The sequence below is a fragment of the Oncorhynchus kisutch genome, unplaced genomic scaffold, assembly GCF_002021735.2.
Source record: "Oncorhynchus kisutch isolate 150728-3 unplaced genomic scaffold, Okis_V2 scaffold3996, whole genome shotgun sequence".
In the NCBI taxonomy this organism is placed as follows: Eukaryota; Metazoa; Chordata; class Actinopteri; order Salmoniformes; family Salmonidae; genus Oncorhynchus; species Oncorhynchus kisutch.
The window spans coordinates 121,818-139,317 of NW_022265941.1; the positions used below are offsets into that span (position 1 = coordinate 121,818).

The 17,500-nt window shown below is 48.9% G+C and overlaps 1 protein-coding gene across 1 annotated transcript in view; it reads left to right on the forward strand.

Moving 5' to 3' along the window:
• Positions 1-127: 127 nt before the first annotated feature.
• The window catches only part of LOC116372996 (transmembrane protein 47), a 20,161-nt gene continuing 2,788 nt past the window's right edge, over positions 128-17,500 (forward strand). The window contains exons 1-2 of the mRNA XM_031821590.1: positions 128-671; positions 16,698-16,838. Of these exons, the coding sequence (XP_031677450.1) occupies positions 446-671; positions 16,698-16,838 (367 nt within the window). The 5' untranslated portion in view covers positions 128-445. The remainder of the gene's footprint in view (positions 672-16,697; positions 16,839-17,500) is intronic.

Below are 17,500 nucleotides of genomic sequence, written 5' to 3' on the forward strand. Positions count from 1 at the left end.
AAAACAATGGAGTCAGCAGTCTTCAGTCTCTGGCCTGTCAATGGAGTGATTGCAATCACACTGTCACTATCACTGATGCAGAGACACTCACATAGATTTCCCTTGCCAGCTTTCACTTTCTAATGTAAGACCGGCGGTTTGTGGAGAGAGAGACTCACAAAGACCCTGAAGACCCGGTGTGTCTTGGAGAGAATTTTCAGGCAGCGATGTCATTACGTCACTACTGGAACGGAAGAGCCGGTGCGCTGCACTGGCATCATCATCATCAGCTACAGCGCAGCGGCAGAGTGGTAGCGGTGGGAGCCCAGACTCTCTCATCTCCAGTGACTCCTTTAGATTCTACATGTAAACACGGATCATTGGGGGAATTCTAGAAGCCACAACGCGACATCAGACAGCAGCATAACGCCCTGGCGAGTCTCCCAGTCAGCGGAAACCTGCAACAATGTCTTCGTCTGTTAGCGAGACAGAGGAGGTGCGCGTCTCGGCGCTGACGCCTTTGAAGTTGGTGGGACTGGTGTGCGTGTTTCTGGCGCTGTGCTTAGACGTTGGAGCCGTGATGAGCCCTGCATGGGTGACCGCCGACGACCAGTACTGCTTCTCACTGTGGGAGGCGTGCTGGAAAGCAGCGTCGTCTGAGATCTGGCAGTGCAACAGCACGCTGGAGGCAGGTGGGTGAGACCCAGTGGCGCGGCCGTCATCTGTAGCCTAACCAACTAATTATAGCGCAGGATTCACCTTGCATTGTTTGTGGTTATTGGTTTCCATTCATACATAGTCTAAACTATTATAATATCGATGCTCTAAAGAGGGAATTGAGAGGCTGGTGTATAGTCTGCATAGATGCAGTAAGTTGTGCATTTACGGAGATTCAGTAAAGTCCTGTCGCCATGACAAAGCATCTCTTGTGGGAGTCTCTCTCTCTCTGACTGCCCGGTGCTCTTTTCTCCTCCGTCCCTCCGTCATTTGTTTGACGCTGATTTCCACAACCACCTCTCCGCTCCCTGGCCGGCCCACACAGAACGCCTGCTTCTCTTTACGTCCAAGACAGTCTATGTTTGTGCGTTTATTTACTAAGCAGACAGGCTAATTTTAGGATTTGATTTGGATCAGCTACTCTTCCTGGGCTCCAAACAGACCAGAGCAGCTCGAGGACAGAATGACATCCGTTTAAAATCCATGTAGAAATACACAAGGACCTGTGGTGACAAACCACTCAGGACAACCATATGGTTTTACATAGACCAATTATTTAGGTCAGGTAGGGGAGGGGCGTTGTGTTGTGAGGTGTTGTTTTCTTTACAACTCTCCTATGTCCTTCTTTACAGCTCTCCTATGTCCTTCTTTACATCTCTCCTATGTCCTTCTTTACATCTCTCCTATGTCCTTCTTTACATCTCTCCTATGTCCTTCTTTACAGCTCTCCTATGTCCTTCTTTACATCTCTCCTATGTCCTTCTTTACATCTCTCCTATGTCCTTCTTTACAGCTCTCCTATGTCCTTCTTTACAGCTCTCCTATGTCCTTCTTTACAGCTCTCCTGTCCTTCTTTACAGCTCTCCTGTCCTTCTTTACATCTCTCCTATGTCCTTCTTTACAGCTCTCCTGTCCTTCTTTACATCTCTCCTGTCCTTCTTTACATCTCTCCTATGTCCTTCTTTACAGCTCTCCTATGTCCTTCTTTACAGCTCTCCTATGTCCTTCTTTACAGCTCTCCTATGTCCTTTACATCTCTCCTATGTCCTTCTTTACATCTCTCCTATGTCCTTCTTTACAACTCTCCTATGTACTTCTTTACAGCTCTCATATGTCCTTCTTTACAGCTCTCCTATGTCCTTCTTTACAGCTCTCCTATGTCCTTCTTTACAGCTCTCCAATGTCCTCCTTTACATCTCTCCTATGTCCTTCTTTACAACTCTCCTATGTCCTTCTTTACATATCTCCTATGTCCTTCTTTACAACTCTCCTATGTCCTTCTTTACAACTCTCCTATGTCTTTCTTTACAGCTCTCATATGTCCTTCTTTACAGCTCTCCTATGTCCTTCTTTACAACTCTCCTATGTCCTTCTTTACAGCTCTCCTATGTCCTTCTTTACAGCTCTCCTATGTCCTTCTTTACAGCTCTCCTATGTCCTTCTTTACATCTCTCCTATGTCCTTCTTTACAGCTCTCCTGTCCTTCTTTACAGCTCTCCTGTCCTTCTTTACATCTCTCCTATGTTCTTCTTTACATCTCTCCTATGTCCTTCTTTACAGCTCTCCTGTCCTTCTTTACAGCTCTCCTGTCCTTCTTTACATCTCTCCTATGTCCTTCTTTACATCTCTCCTATGTCCTTCTTTACAGATCTCCTATGTCCTTCTTTACATCTCTCCTACGTCCTTCTTTACAGCTCTCCTATGTCCTTCTTTACAGCTCTCCTATGTCCTTCTTTACAGCTCTCCTGTCCTTCTTTACAGCTCTCCTGTCCTTCTTTACATCTCTCCTATGTCCTTCTTTACAGCCCTCCTGTCCTTCTTTACATCTCTCCTGTCCTTCTTTACATCTCTCCTATGTCCTTCTTTACAGCTCTCCTATGTCCTTCTTTACAGCTCTCCTATGTCCTTTACATCTCTCCTATGTCCTTCTTTACATCTCTCCTATGTCCTTCTTTACAACTCTCCTATGTACTTCTTTACAGCTCTCATATGTCCTTCTTTACAGCTCTCCTATGTCCTTCTTTACAGCTCTCCTATGTCCTTTACATCTCTCCTATGTCCTTCTTTACATCTCTCCTATGTCCTTCTTTACAACTCTCCTATGTACTTCTTTACAGCTCTCATATGTCCTTCTTTACAGCTCTCCTATGTCCTTCTTTACAGCTCTCCTATGTCCTTCTTTACAGCTCTCCAATGTCCTCCTTTACATCTCTCCTATGTCCTTCTTTACAACTCTCCTATGTCCTTCTTTACATATCTCCTATGTCCTTCTTTACAACTCTCCTATGTCCTTCTTTACAACTCTCCTATGTCCTTCTTTACAACTCTCATATGTCCTTCTTTACAGCTCTCATATGTCCTTCTTTACAGCTCTCCTATGTCCTTCTTTACAACTCTCCTATGTCCTTCTTTACAGCTCTCCTATGTCCTTCTTTACAGCTCTCCTATGTCCTTCTTTACAGCTCTCCTATGTCCTTCTTTACATCTCTCCTATGTCCTTCTTTACAGCTCTCCTGTCCTTCTTTACAGCTCTCCTGTCCTTCTTTACATCTCTCCTATGTCCTTCTTTACATCTCTCCTATGTCCTTCTTTACAGCTCTCCTATGTCCTTCTTTACAGCTCTCATATATCCTTCTTTACAGCTCTCCTATGTCCTTTACATCTCTCCTATGTCCTTCTTTACATCTCTCATGTCCTTCTTTACATATCTCCTATGTCCTTCTTTACAGCTCTCCTGTCCTTCTTTACAGCTCTCCTGTGTCCTTCTTTACATCTCTCCTATGTCCTTCTTTACATCTCTCCTATGCCCTTCTTTACAGCTCTCCTATGTCCTTCTTTACAGCTCTCCTATGTCCTTCTTTACATCTCTCCTATGTCCTTCTTTACATCTCTCCTATGTCCTTATTTACAGCTCTCCTATGTCCTTCTTTACATCTCTCCTGTCCTTCTTTACATCTGTCCTGTACTTCTTTACAGCTCTCCTGTCCTTCTTTACATCCCTCCTGTACTTCTTTACAGCTCTCCTGTCCTTCTTTACATCTCTCCTGTCTTCTTTACATCCCTCCTGTCCTTCTTTACAGCTCTCCTGTCCTTCTTTACATCCCTCCTGTCTTTCTTTACATCTCCCCTGTCCTTCTTTACATCCCTCCTGTCCTTCTTTACATCTCTCCTGTCCTTCTTTACATCCCTCCTGTCCTTCTTTACAGCTCTCCTGTCCTTCTTTACATCCCTCCTGTCCTTCTTTACAGCTCTCCTGTCCTTCTTTACATCCCTCCTGTCCTTCTTTACAGCTCTCCTGTCCTTCTTTACATCTCTCCTGTCCTTCTTTACATCTGTCCTGTACTTCTTTACAGCTCTCCTGTCCTTCTTTACAGCTCTCCTGTCCTTCTTTACATCCCTCCTGTCCTTCTTTACAGCTCTCCTGTCCTTCTTTACATCTCCCCTATGTCCTTCTTTACATCTCTCCTATGGTCTTCTTTACAGCTCTCCTGTCCTTCTTTACATCTCTCCTATGTCCTTCTTTACATCTCTCCTATGTCCTTCTTTACAGCTCTCCTGTCCTTCTTTACAGCTCTCCTGTCCTTCTTTACATCTCTCCTATGTCCTTCTTTACAGCTCTCCTATGTCCTTCTTTACAGCTCTCCTATGTCCTTCTTTACATCTCTCCTATGTCCTTATTTACAGCTCTCCTATGTCCTTCTTTACATCTCTCCTGTCCTTCTTCACATCTGTCCTGTACTTCTTTACAGCTCTCCTGTCCTTCTTTACATCCCTCCTGTCCTTCTTTACAGCTCTCCTGTCATTCTTTACATCTCTCCTGTCCTTCTTTACATCCCTCCTGTCCTTCTTTACAGCTCTCCTGTCCTTCTTTACATCCCTCCTGTCCTTCTTTACATCTCCCCTGTCCTTCTTTACATCCCTCCTGTCCTTCTTTACATCTCTCCTGTCCTTCTTTACATCCCTCCTGTCCTTCTTTACAGCTCTCCTGTCCTTCTTTACATCCCTCCTGTCCTTCTTTACAGCTCTCCTGTCCTTCTTTACATCTCTCCTGTCCTTCTTTACATCTCTCCTGTCCTTCTTTACATCTCCCCTATGTCCTTCTTTACATCTCCCCTATGTCCTTCTTTACATCTCCCCTATGTCCTTCTTTACATCTCTCCTATGTCCTTCCTTGCAGCTCCTGACTACATAACCAGGCCATAGTCCAGATACAACCAGAGCAGGACTTGTTTGGTTGAATGTGGTGTTAAAAAAAGCAGAGCATCTCGATCAGACAGACCTCAAATATTTACTTTAAAATGTGTATTTTTCTTGCCTCAGCCATGTCCCTCTCACCCCTGTGCCTGGCTTGCAAATTCACCTACAGGTGAAACAGTTGAGCTTTACGAATCCATTTATCATCTAAAACTAGATTATGGACTGTTCCAGAACGACTAGATGACACGTGGAGGAACTCTTTGGGGAGGGGGAACCTTATTTGCTCATTAGAGATGAGCTTTGGGAAGCGTGGGATTTTTTCCACGCCAGCTCACCAATCCAGCTGGGGCTTTTTCGTTCCGCTTTTGGTTTCTAGAAATTAGTCTTTGTTGAATTCCCACGTTTGCCCTCTTTCAGACAGCCAGCAGCATAACATTGAGCAGCAAATTCCCAGTGGGGCAAATGCCTGGAGATTAGTTACTAGGGCAACTGGATGCTACATTCACACACTTGGTTTTGATCTGATGGGGTCTCCTTTTTCCCAGCGGGCTATGAAGGGCCTGACTGAACCCCTCTTCTGAGCACAGAGTCCTGTCAGGTCACTTTCACAATTATACATTTCCTCTTTTCACATTTGTCTCCATTTCTCAGACACTTTGTATAAATAGTTTATCTAGATTTTATTCCGTTTCTGCAGTTGTTTTATGTTGTTATCTGGGGTAATTTACATTTGTTGAGTGCGATATATTATATTTTCAGTCTCGGCTCTAAATGAATATGTTGATGTTCTTGACAGTATATGATGTTTCAAAATTCTTCTCATCCACTGAAAGTGCAGCCTGGACTCATCCAGCTGTGGCCTGTGGCAGGCCTCTCCCTCTCCATCTCCATCTCCCCATATGTCTGTCTCTCTCCTCTCCATCTCCCCATCTCTCTGTCTCTCTCCCTCTCCATCTCCCCACCTGTCTGTCTCTCCCCCTCTCCATCTCCATCTCCCCATCTCTCTGTCCATCTCCATCTCCCCATCTCTCTGTCTCTCTCCCTCTCCATCTCCCCATCTCTGTCTCTCTCCCTCTCCATCTCCCCACCTGTCTGTCTCTCTCCCTCTCCATCTCCCCATCTCTCTGTCTCTCTCCCTCTCCCCATCTCTCTCCCTCTCCATCTCCATCTCCCCATCTGTCTGTCTCTCTCCCTCTCCATCTCCCCATCTGTCTGTCTCTCTCCCTCTCCATCTCCCCATCTCTGTCTCTCTCCCTCTCCATCTCCCCATCTCTCTGTCTCTCTCCCTCTCCATCTCCCCATCTCTCTGTCTCTCTCCCTCTCCATCTCCCCATCTCTCTGTCTCTGTCTCTCTCCCTCTCCATCTCCCCATCTCTCTGTCTCTCTCCCTCTCCATCTCCCATCTCTCTGTCTCTGTCTCTCTCCCTCTCCATCTCCCCATCTCTCTGTCTCTCTCCCTCTCCATCTCCCCATCTCTCTGTCTCTCTCCCTCTCCATCTCCCCATCTCTGTCTCTCTCCCTCTCCATCTCCCCATCTCTCTGTCTCTCTCGCTCTCTTTCTCGCCCCCACCTCTCTCTTCCCCATCTCTCTCTCTCCCCCATTTCTCTCTCTCTCTGTCTCCCTCCCTCTACAGGGTGTGTTTGTGTGTTTCAGACAAATCAGTCAGTGGAAACCGTAAGAGACCATTTTGTAGAGAGAGAGAGAGTTTATCCCATGTTTTGACCAGAGGGGGTTTCTGTAATGACGATTCTGCAACTTAGAAATTCAATTAAAATTCTAATAGTTTAATGACAGCTCTATCTCTTCTGTAGATCTCACTATCTGATTCAGTGCTAGTCCAACTCCAGCACACACACACACACACACACACACACACACACACACACACACACACACACACACACACACACACACACACACACACACACACACACACACACACACACACACACCAAACTCTCCAGTTAATGCATGACCAATCCACAGTGATGTGCTGCTGCTGTTTTATCCCCCTCCCTCCTCCATCTCTCCTTTCCTCCCTCTCTCCTTCCCTCCCTCCTTTCCTCCCTCCTCCATCCCTCCTTCCCTCCTTTGTCCCTCCATCTCTCCTTCCCTCCCTCCTTCCCTCCTCCTTCCCTCTATCCCTCCCTCCTTTCCTCCATCCCTCCTTCCCTCTATCCCTCCCTCCTTTCCTCCATCCCTCCTTCCCTCTTCCTTCCCTCTATCCCTCCCTCCCTCCATCCCTCCTCCTTCCCTCCTTCCTCAATGGAGGACAGGATCATTCCACTCCTATGTCAGGATGTGTTTAAAGAGCCTGGCTAGTTTGACTGACCTATTTTTCAGACTTTCTTCACACTGGTGAATATTTCATGTCAGACATGATTCGCTGCGGTGCGGTCGGGGTCGGTCGCTCCGTGTGGTAAGGATACCTAGCTCTCTTTAAGGACAGGCAAATTGGGATCAGGGCAGACTAATATCCTCTTCTCTTTGCTCCTCTCCTCTCCTCTCCTCTCCTCTCCTCTCCTCTCCTCTCCTCTCCTCTCCTCTCCTCTCCTCTCCTCTCCTCTCCTCTCCTCTCCTCTCCTCTCCTCTCCTCTCCTCTCCTCTCCTCTCCTCTCCTCTCCTCTCCTCTCCTCTCCTCTCCTCGTCCTCTCCTCTCCTCTCCTCTCCTCTCTCCTCTCCTCTCTAACAGAGAGAGGTCCTCAGAAGGTTCTGGTCTATTTGTGGCCTCTGAATGAACAATGGAAAACAATATGGTGATGGTTTGCATCCCACAGCCACAGTCAGAGAAGGACCCCCGAGGACAGGAGAGTCAAACTCATTCCATGGAGGGCTGAGTGTCTGCAGGTTTTTGGTTTTTCCTTTCAATTAAGACATACACAATTAGGTGAGGGGAGTTTTTTTTACTAGTTAGTGACCTTAATTCATAAATCAAGTACAAGGGAGGAGTGAAGACCCTCAGACGGCCCTCTGTGGAATGAGTTTGATATAATGTTCCTGCTGACATTAATGGAGTCAGGGACTATAGAGACGTAGAGACATACACACACACACACACACACATACACACACACACACACACACATACACACACACACACACACACACACACACACACACACACACACACATACACACACACACACACACATGGACATACACACACACACACACACACACACGAACATACACACACACACACATGGACATACACACACATGGACACACACACATGTTGCACACACACACACACACACACACACACACACACACACACCACACACACATGGATGTGTGCACAACTACAGGCAATTTAAGACGCAATGTATGGATAATCTTTAATACCTTTCCTGTAGTCAAAGGACCAAATCGCCCTCTAGTGGCCTCATGGGTGGAATGTTATTCATCATTTCATAATTAATACACTTCTTTTCATATCAAACAGTTTTGTTTTATTTCAGTCTTCTGTGATGTATATGAAGTGTAATATTGGGATGAAAACTCAAGATGTAATACATTTCAACTCTATATCTGACATGATACAGGTAGATACTGTTGTTAAGCCCATAACCATGTGTGTGAGGTAGATACTGTTGTTAAACCCATAACCATGTGTGTGAGGTGGATACTGTTGTTAAACCCATAACCATGTGTGTGAGGTGGATACTGTTGTTAAACCCATAACCATGTGTGTGAGGTGGATACTGTTGTTAAACCCATAACCATGTGTGTGAGGTAGATACTGTTGTTAAGCCCATAACCATGTGTGTGAGGTGGATACTGTTGTTAAGCCCATAGCCATGTGTGTGAGGTGGATACTGTTGTTAAACCCATAACCATGTGTGTGAGGTGGATACTGTTGTTAACCCCATAACCGTGTGTGAGGTGGATACTGTTGTTAAACCCATAACCATGTGTGTGAGGTGGATACTGTTGTTAAACCCATAACCATGTGTGTGAGGTAGATACTGTTGTTAAGCCCATAACCATGTGTGTGAGGTGGATACTGTTGTTAAGCCCATAACCATGTGTGTGAGGTGGATACTGTTGTTAACCCATAACCATGTGTGTGATGTGGATACTGTTGTTAAGCCCATAACCATGTGTGTGAGGTGGATACTGTTGTTAAGCCCATAACCATGTGTGTGAGTGGATTACTGTTGTTAAACCCATAACCATGTGTGTGATGTGGATACTGTTGTTAAGCCCATAACCATGTGTGTGAGGTAGATACTGTTGTTACAAAGTAGATTAGTTTAAGACGACCAAGAACCAGTCTGTGTGACCCTGGTTTAGCCCACTGAGGTGAAAGGTGAATCCCTGTAAGAAGTGACCAGTCAGAACCTCTAATAACTAAACTGAGTGATGAGAAAAATGTCCAGGCCTCTAATCCAGGCAGTCACATGCTGCTACACATTCCTTCCTTTAAATAAGTCCCACTGAGGTGTGAAAGGGGTAGCCTAATGGTTAGAGCAGTGGACTAGCAGCTGAAAGGTTGCAAGTTCAAATCCCAGAGCTGACAAGGTACAAATCTGTTGTTCTGCCCCTGAACAGGCAGTTAACCCACTGTTCCTAGGCAATCATTGAAAATAAGAATTTGTTCTTAACTAACTTGCCTAGTTAAATAAAGGTAAAATATATTTTTAAAAACACCTAACATGGTCCTGTGGTGGAGAGGTTCAACACCACATCTCAGTGAGAATCTTTCACATGGCTCTTCAGAGTCATTTTGAGTCCATCGTCTAAATGGTATTGTTCAAGTTAGTGTCTGTAGTTCTTTAAAGTGGGGACCACAATACACATGTTACTGTCTGTAGTTCTTTAAAGTGGGGACCACAATACACATGTTACTGTCTGTAGTTCTTGGCACCAACCAGCTACATGAAGACCTCAGTGGTCTCTCTCTCTCTTGTAACCATTCTCCCTGCCTAGTGTCCTTGTCCACTACTGGTCCACTCCCTCTCTCCCCCTCCCCTTCCCCTATTGTAACCATTCTCCCTACCTAGTGTCCTTGTCCACTCCCTCTCTCCCCCCTCCCCCTCTTGTAAACCCCTTCTCCCTACCTAGTGTCCTTGTCTGCCACTGGTCCACTCCCTCTCTGACCATACAGTCGGACCACTACACAAACACAGTCCATCTAACCAGCATGACTCCCTCAGCCCCGGTTCTGGAAATAACCATGTCTTCTGATAGGCTGAGAGCAGTGACCGTGGTTCACTCCTCAACTGACCATATGGTCCGACCATAACACAACCATGTGGTCCTCTTTATAACCAGGCTGACTCCCTGTCTGTGTGTTCTGATTGGCTGAGAGCAGTGACTGTGAGAACACTGTGACTACAGCTGAAACATGAATGAAACATAAACCCCTCCAACGTTAGGCTACTCCTCTCTGAGGGCATCCCAAATGGCACACTGTTCCCTTTGACCAGGGTCCTATGGGATACCCTATGGGCCCTGGTCAAAAGTAGTGCACTATAAAGGGAATAGTGTGCCATTTTGGATGCAGCCTTTGGTTAATGCATACGGACAGGGTACAGTTAGTGTGGGAAATGGCCCTCTTCATCTGGTGTAAACCAGTCTGACTGAGAAGAGGGGATCTCCTGGGCAGGGAACATAGACACCCACAACACTTCAGATGTTTCTTCAGGTTTCATCATGAGGTCCTGAGTTCTTGTTGTTTTTCACTAACATCGCTGGAACAACTGTACATGATTTCCTCCTGTAGATCTTTAAGTGTCTTCTCCTCCTTTCTCCTCCTTTCTCCTCCTTCTCCTCTCCTCCTTTCTCCTCCTTTCTCCTCCTTTCTCCTCTCCTCCTTTCTCCTCCTTTCTCCTCTCCTCCTTTCTCCTCCTTTCTCCTCTCCTCATTTCTCCTCTCCTCGTTTCTCCTCCGTTTCTCCTCTCCTCCTTTCTCCTCCTTTCTCTTCTCCTCCTTTCTCCTCTCCTCCTTTCTCCTCCTTTCTCCTCTCCTCCTTTCTCTTCTCCTCCTTTCTCCTCTCCTCCTTTCTCCTCTCCTCCTTTCTTCTCCTCCTTTCTCCTCCTTTCTCCTCTCCTCCTTTCTCCTCCTTTCTCCTCTCCTCCTTTCTCCTCCTTTCTCCTCCTTTCTCCTCTCCTCCTTTCTCCTCTCTCCTCCTTTCTCCTCCGTTCTCCTATTTTCTCCTCTCCTCCTTTCTCCTCTCCTCTCCTCCATTCTCCTCCCCTCTCCTTTCCCCCATCCTCTTCCTCTCTCCTCTTCCCTAGCCTCCTCTCCCCCATCCTCCTCTCCTCCAGCCTCCTCTCCCCCATCCTCCTCTCCTTGGGGTGGTGTTGGTGGGGTGGGGTGGGGGTTGTAGGTTGGGTTGTAGTTGTTGGTATGTTTGTAGATGGGGTTGTGGGTGGGAATGTAGTTGTTGGTGGGGTTGCTGTTGTGAGTGGGGTTGTTGGTGGGGTGTAGTTGTTGGTGGGGTTGGGGTTGTTGGTGGGGTTGGCATTGTTGTTGGGGTTGTTGGTGGGGTTGTAGTTGTGGGTGGGGTGTAGTTATGGGTGGGGTTGTAGTTGTGGGTGGGGTGTAGTTGTTGGTGGGGTGTAGTTGATGGGGTTGTAGTTGTTGGTAGAGTTGGGGTAGTTGGTAGGGTTGTGGTTGTGGGTGGGGTTGTAGTTGTGGGTGGGGTTGGTGGGGTTGTAGTTGTGGGTGGGGTTGTGGTAGTTGGTAGTTGGTAGGGTTGTGGTTGTGGGTAGGATTGTAGTTGTGGGTGGGGTTGTGGTTGTAGTTGTGGGTGGGGTTGTAGTTGGTGGGGTGTAGTTGTTGGTGGGGTTGTGGGTGGGGTTGTAGTTGTTAGTGGGGTTGTGGTTGTGGGTACGGTTGTAGTTGTGGGTGGGGTTGTGGTTGAGGGTGGGGTTGTGGTTGTTGGTGGGGTGTAGTTGTAGGTGGGGTGTGGTTGTTGGTGGGGTTATAATTGTTGGTGGTGTTATAGTTGTTGGTGGGGTTGGGGGTTGTTGGTGGGGTGTAGTTTTTGGTGGGGTTGGGGTTGTGGGTGAGGTTGTTGTGGTTGTGGGTGGGGTTTTAGTTGTTGGTGGGGTGTAGTTGTGGGTGGGGTGTGGTTGTTTGTGGGGTTATAGTTGTTGGTGGGGTTATAGTTGTTGGTGGGGTTGGGGTTGTTGGTGGGGTGTAGTTGTTGGTGGGGTTGGGGTTGTTGGTGGGGTTGGGGTTGTTGGGTGGGGTGTAGTTGTTGGTGGGGTGTAGTTGTTGGTGGGGTTGGGGTTGGGGTTGTGGGTGGGGTGTAGATGTTGTTGGGGTTGGGGTTGTGGGTGGGGTGTAGTTGTTGGTGGGGTTGGGGTTGTGGGTGGGGTGTAGATGTTGGGGTTGTAGGTGGGGTGTAGATGTTGGTGGGGTTGGGGTTGTGGGTGGGGTGTAGATGTTGTGGGTGGGATATAGATGTTGGTGGGGTTGGGGTTGTGGGTGGGGTGTAGATGTTGCCTTGCCTGTATGTTGTTAGTGGGGGTTGGTTGAGATGATGGCAGATTGATTTTGATAACATGCCAACAATGCTCTTTAGTCAAGGATGTGTGTCAGTGAGATGCGGGTCAGCGTCTCTATCTGACCCCCCCTTTCTCTCTCCTCCTCTTTCTCTCTCTCTCTCTCTCCCCCTCTTTCTCTCTCTCTCCCCCTCTTTCTCTCTCTCTCTCCCCCTCTTTCTCTCTCTCTCTCTCTCTCCCCCTCTTTCTCTCTCTCCCCCTCTTTCTCTCTCTCTCTCCCCCTCTTTCACTCCCCCTCTTTCTCTCTCTCTCCCCCTCTTTCACTCCCCTCTTTCTCTCTCCCTCCCCTCATGCGTCATCTCCTCCCCGTTTTCTCTGTCTCCCCTCTCTCCCTCCCCTCTTTCTCTGTCTCTCTCCTCTCCCCCCTCTCTCCCCTCTTTCTCTCTCTCTTGCTGTTCCTCTCTCCCCCCTCGCTCCATTTCCCTCTGACAACTTGCTGTTGCTCCTCTTGTTTATACACCTGATATCCCTCCTCTCTGTCCTCTATCTCTCCTCCTCTCTGTCCGCTATCTCTCCCCTCCTCTCTGTCCTCTATCCTCCTTCCCTCTCTGTCCTCTATCTCTCCTTCCCTCTCTGTCCTCTATCTCCTCCTTCCCTCTCTGTCCTCTATCTCTCCCTCCCTGTCCTCTATCTCTCCCCTCCTCTCTGTCCTCTATCTCTCCCTCCTCCTGTCCTCTATCTCTCCTCCCTCTCTGTCCTCTATCTCTCCCCTCCTCTCTGTCCTCTATCTCTCCTTCCCTCTCTGTCCTCTATCTCTCCCTCCTCTCTGTCCACTATCTCTCCTTCCCTCTCTGTCCTCTATCTCTCCCCTCCTCTCTGTCCTCTATCTCTCCCCTCCTCTCTGTCCTCTATCTCTCCCCTCCTCTCTGTCCTCTATCTCTCCTTCCCTCTCTGTCCTCTATCTCTCCTCCCTCTCTGTCCTCTATCTCTCCCTTCTCCTCTCTGTCCTCTTCCTCTCTCCTTCCCTCTCTGTCCTCTATCTCTCCTTCCCTCTCTGTCCTCTATCTCTCCTTCCCTCTCTGTCCTCTATCTCTCCTTCCCTATCTGTCCTCTATCTCTCCTTCCCTCTCTGTCCTCTATCTCTCCTCCCCTCTCTGTCCTCTATCTCTCCTTCCCTCTCTGTCCTCTATCTCTCCTTCCCTCTCTGTCCTCTATCTCTCCTTCCTCTCTGTCCTCTAATCCTCCTTCCCCTCTCTGTCCTCTATCTCTCCTTCCCTCTCTGTCCTCTATCTCTCCTTCCCTCTCTGTCCTCTTCCTCTCTCCCCCTCCTCTCTGTCCTCTATCTCTCCCCTCCTCTCTGTCCTCTATTCTCTCCTTCCCTCTCTGGTCCGCTATCTATCCCTCCTCTCTGTCCTCATATCTCGTCCTTCCCTCTCTGTCCTCTTATCTCTCCCTTCCTCTCTGTCCTCTATCTCTCCTTCCCTCCTCTGTCCTCTCATCTCTCCTTCCCTCTCTGTCCTCTATCTCTCCTCCCCTCTCTGTCCTCTATTCTTCTCCTTCCCTCTCTGTCCTCTATCTCGTCCCCTCCCTCTCTGTCCTCTATCTCTCCCCTCCCCTGGCACTCTCCCCTCCTCGTGTCCTCTATCTCTACCCTCCCTCTCTGTCCTCTATCTCTCCTTCCCTCTCTGTCCTCTATCTCTCCTCCCCNCTCTCCTCCCCTCTCTGTCCTCTATCTCTCCTTCCCTCTCTGTCCTCTATCTCTCCTTCCCTCTCTGTCCTCTATCTCTCCTTCCCTCTCTGTCCTCTATCTCTCCTTCCCTCTCTGTCCTCTATCTCTCCTTCCCTCTCTGTCCTCTATCTCTCCCCTCCTCTCTGTCCTCTATCTCTCCCCTCCTCTCTGTCCTCTATCTCTCCTTCCTCTCTCCTCTCTCCTCTATCTCTCCCCTCCTCTCTGTCCTCTATCTCTCCTTCCCTCTCTGTCCTCTATCTCTCCCCTCCTCTGTCCTCATCTCCCCTACCTCTCCCCTCCTCTCTGTCCTCTATCTCTCCTTCCCTCTCTGTCCTCTATCTCTCCTTCCCTCCTCTGTCCTCTAGCTCTCCTTCCCCCCCTCTCTGTCCTCTATCTCTCCTTCCCTCTCTGTCCTCTATCTCTCCCCTCCTCTCTGTCCTCTATCGCCCCCTCCTCTCTGTCCTCTATCTCTCCCCTCCTCTCTGTCCTCTATCTCTCCTTCCCTCTCTGTCCTCTATCTCTCCTCCCCCTCTCCTGTCCTCTATCTCTCCCCTCCTCTCTGTCCTCTATCTCTCCTCCCCTCTCTGTCCTCTATCTCTCCTTCCCTCTCTGTCCTCTATCTCTCCTTCCCTCTCTGTCCTCTATCTCTCCTTCCCTCTCTGTCCTCTATCTCTCCTCCCCTCTCTGTCCTCTATCTCTCCTTCCCTCTCTGTCCTCTATCTCTCCTTCCCTCTCTGTCCTCTATCTCTCCTTCCCTCTCTGTCCTCTATCTCTCCCCTCCTCTCTGTCCCTCTATCTCTCCCCTCCTCTCTGTCCTCTATCTCTCCTTCCCTCTCTGTCCTCTATCTCTCCCCTCCTCTCTGTCCTCTATCTCTCCTTCCCTCTCTGTCCTCTATCTCTCCCCTCCTCTCTGTCCTCTATCGTCTCCCCTCCTCTCTGTCCTCTATCTCTCCTTCCCTCTCTGTCCTCTATCTCTCCTTCCCTCTCTGTCCTCTATCTCTCCTCCCCTCTCTGTCCTCTATCTCTCCTTCCCTCTCTGTCCTCTATCTCTCCTCCTCCTCTCTAGTCCTCTATCTCTCCCCTCCTCTCTGTCCTCTATCTCTCCCCTCCTCTCTGTCCTCTATCTCTCCTTCCCTCTCTGTCCTCTATCTCTCCTCCCCTCTCTGTCCTCTATCTCTCCTCCTCTCTGTCCTCTATCCTCCCCTCCTCTCTGTCCTCTATCTCTCCTTCCCCTCTCTGTCCTCTATCTCTCCTCCCCTCTCTGTCCTCTATCTCTCCCCCCTCATCTGTCCTCTATCTCTCCTCCCCTCTCTGTCCTCTATCTCTCCTCCCTCTCTGTCCTCTATCTCTCCTTCCCTCTCTGTCCTCTATCTCTCCTTCCCTCTCTGTCCTCTATCTCTCCTTCCCTCTCTGTCCTCTATCTCTCCTTCCCTATCTGTCCTCTATCTCTCCTTCCCTCTCTGTCCTCTATCTCTCCTCCCTCTCTGTCCTCTATCTCTCCTTCCCTCTCTGTCCTCTATCTCTCCTTCCCTCTCTGTCCTCTATCTCTCCTTCCCTCTCTGTCCTCTATCTCTCCCCTCCTCTCTGTCCTCTATCTCTCCCCTCCTCTCTGTCCTCTATCTCTCCCTTCCCTCTCTGTCCTCTATCTCTCCTCCCCCTCTCTGTCCTCTATCTCTCCCTTCCTCTCTGTCCTCTATCTCTCCTCCTCTCTGTCCTCTATCTCTCCCCTCCTCTCTGTCCTCTATCTCTCCTTCCCTCCTCTGTCCTCTATCTCTCCTTCCCTCTCTGTCCTCTATCTCTCCTCCCCTCTCTGTCCTCTATCTCTCCTTCCCTCTCTGTCCTCTATCTCTCCCCTCCTCTCTGTTCCTCTATCTCTCCCTCCTCTCTGTCCTCTATCTCTCCCTCCTCTCTGTCCTCTATCTCCTCCTTCCCTCTCTGTCCTCTATCTCTCCTCCCCTCTCTGTCCTCTATCTCTCCCTCCTCTCTGTCCTCTATCTCTCCTCCCCTCTCTGTCCTCTATCTCTCCTTCCCTCTCTGTCCTCTATCTCTCCTCCCCTCTCTGTCCTCTCTCGTCCTCTATCTCTCCTTCCCTCTCTGTCCTCTATCTCTCCTCCCTCTCTGTCCTCTATCTCTCCTCCCTCTCTGTCCTCTATCTCTCCTTCCCTCTCTGTCCTCTATCTCTCCTTCCCTCTCTGTCCTCTATCTCTCCTTCCCTCTCTGTCCTCTATCTCTCCTTCCCTCTCTGTCCTCTATCTCTCCTCCCCTCTCTGTCCTCTCTCTCCTTCCCTCTCTGTCCTCTATCTCTCCCTTCTCCCCTCTCTGTCCTCTCTCTCCTTCCCTCTCTGTCCTCTATCTCTCCCCTTCTCTCTGTCCTCTATCTCTCCTCCCCTCCTCTATCTCTCCTTCCCTCTCTGTCCTCAAATCCTCCCCTCCTCTCTGTCCTCTATCTCTCCTTCCCTCTCTGTCCCTCTATCTCTCCTTCCCTCTCTGTCCTCTATCTCTCCTTCCCTCTCTGTCTCCCATCTCCTTCTCCCTCCTTATCTCTCATATGCTCCTCCCCTCTCTTTTCCCTCCTCTACCTCTTTTCTTAACTATATATGTATTCTCTCTCCTCTAGACTGGCAGATCGCCACCCTGTCCTTGTTGCTAGGTGGAGCTGCTCTGGTCCTGCTCTCCTTCCTGGTGGTCCTGGTGTCAGTGTGTATCGGCTCTCGGAGACGCTTCAACAGACCTGTTGCTGTCATGCTGTTCGCTGCAGGTGAACACACACACACACACACACACACACACACACACACACACACACACACACACACACACACACACACACACACACACACACACACACATATCAAATCAAATCAAATGTATTTATATAGCCCTTCGTACATCAGCTGATATCTCAAAGTGCTGTACAGAAACCCGGCCTAAAACCCCAAACAGCAAGCAATGCAGGTGTAGAAGCACGGTGGCTAGGAAAAACTCCCTAGAAAGGCCAATACCTAGGAAGAAACCTAGAGAGGAACCAGGCTATGTGGGGTGGCCAGTCCTCTTCTGGCTGTGCCGGGTGGAGATTATAACAGAACATGGCCAAGATGTTCAAATGTTCATAAATGACCAGCATGGTCGAATAATAATAAGGCAGAACAGTTGAAACTGGAGCAGCAGCACAGTCAGGTGGAAGTTGAAACTGGAGCAGCAGCATGGCCAGGTGGACTGGGGACAGCAAGGAGTCATCATGTCAGGTAGTCCTGGGGCATGGTCCTAGGGCTCAGGTCAGTTGAAACTAGAACAGCAGCATGGCCAGGTGGACTGGGGACAGCAAGGAGTCATCATGTCAGGTAGTCCTGGGGCATGGTCCTAGGGCTCAGGTCCTCCGAGAGAGAGAAAGAAAGAGAGAAGGAGAGAATTAGAGAACGC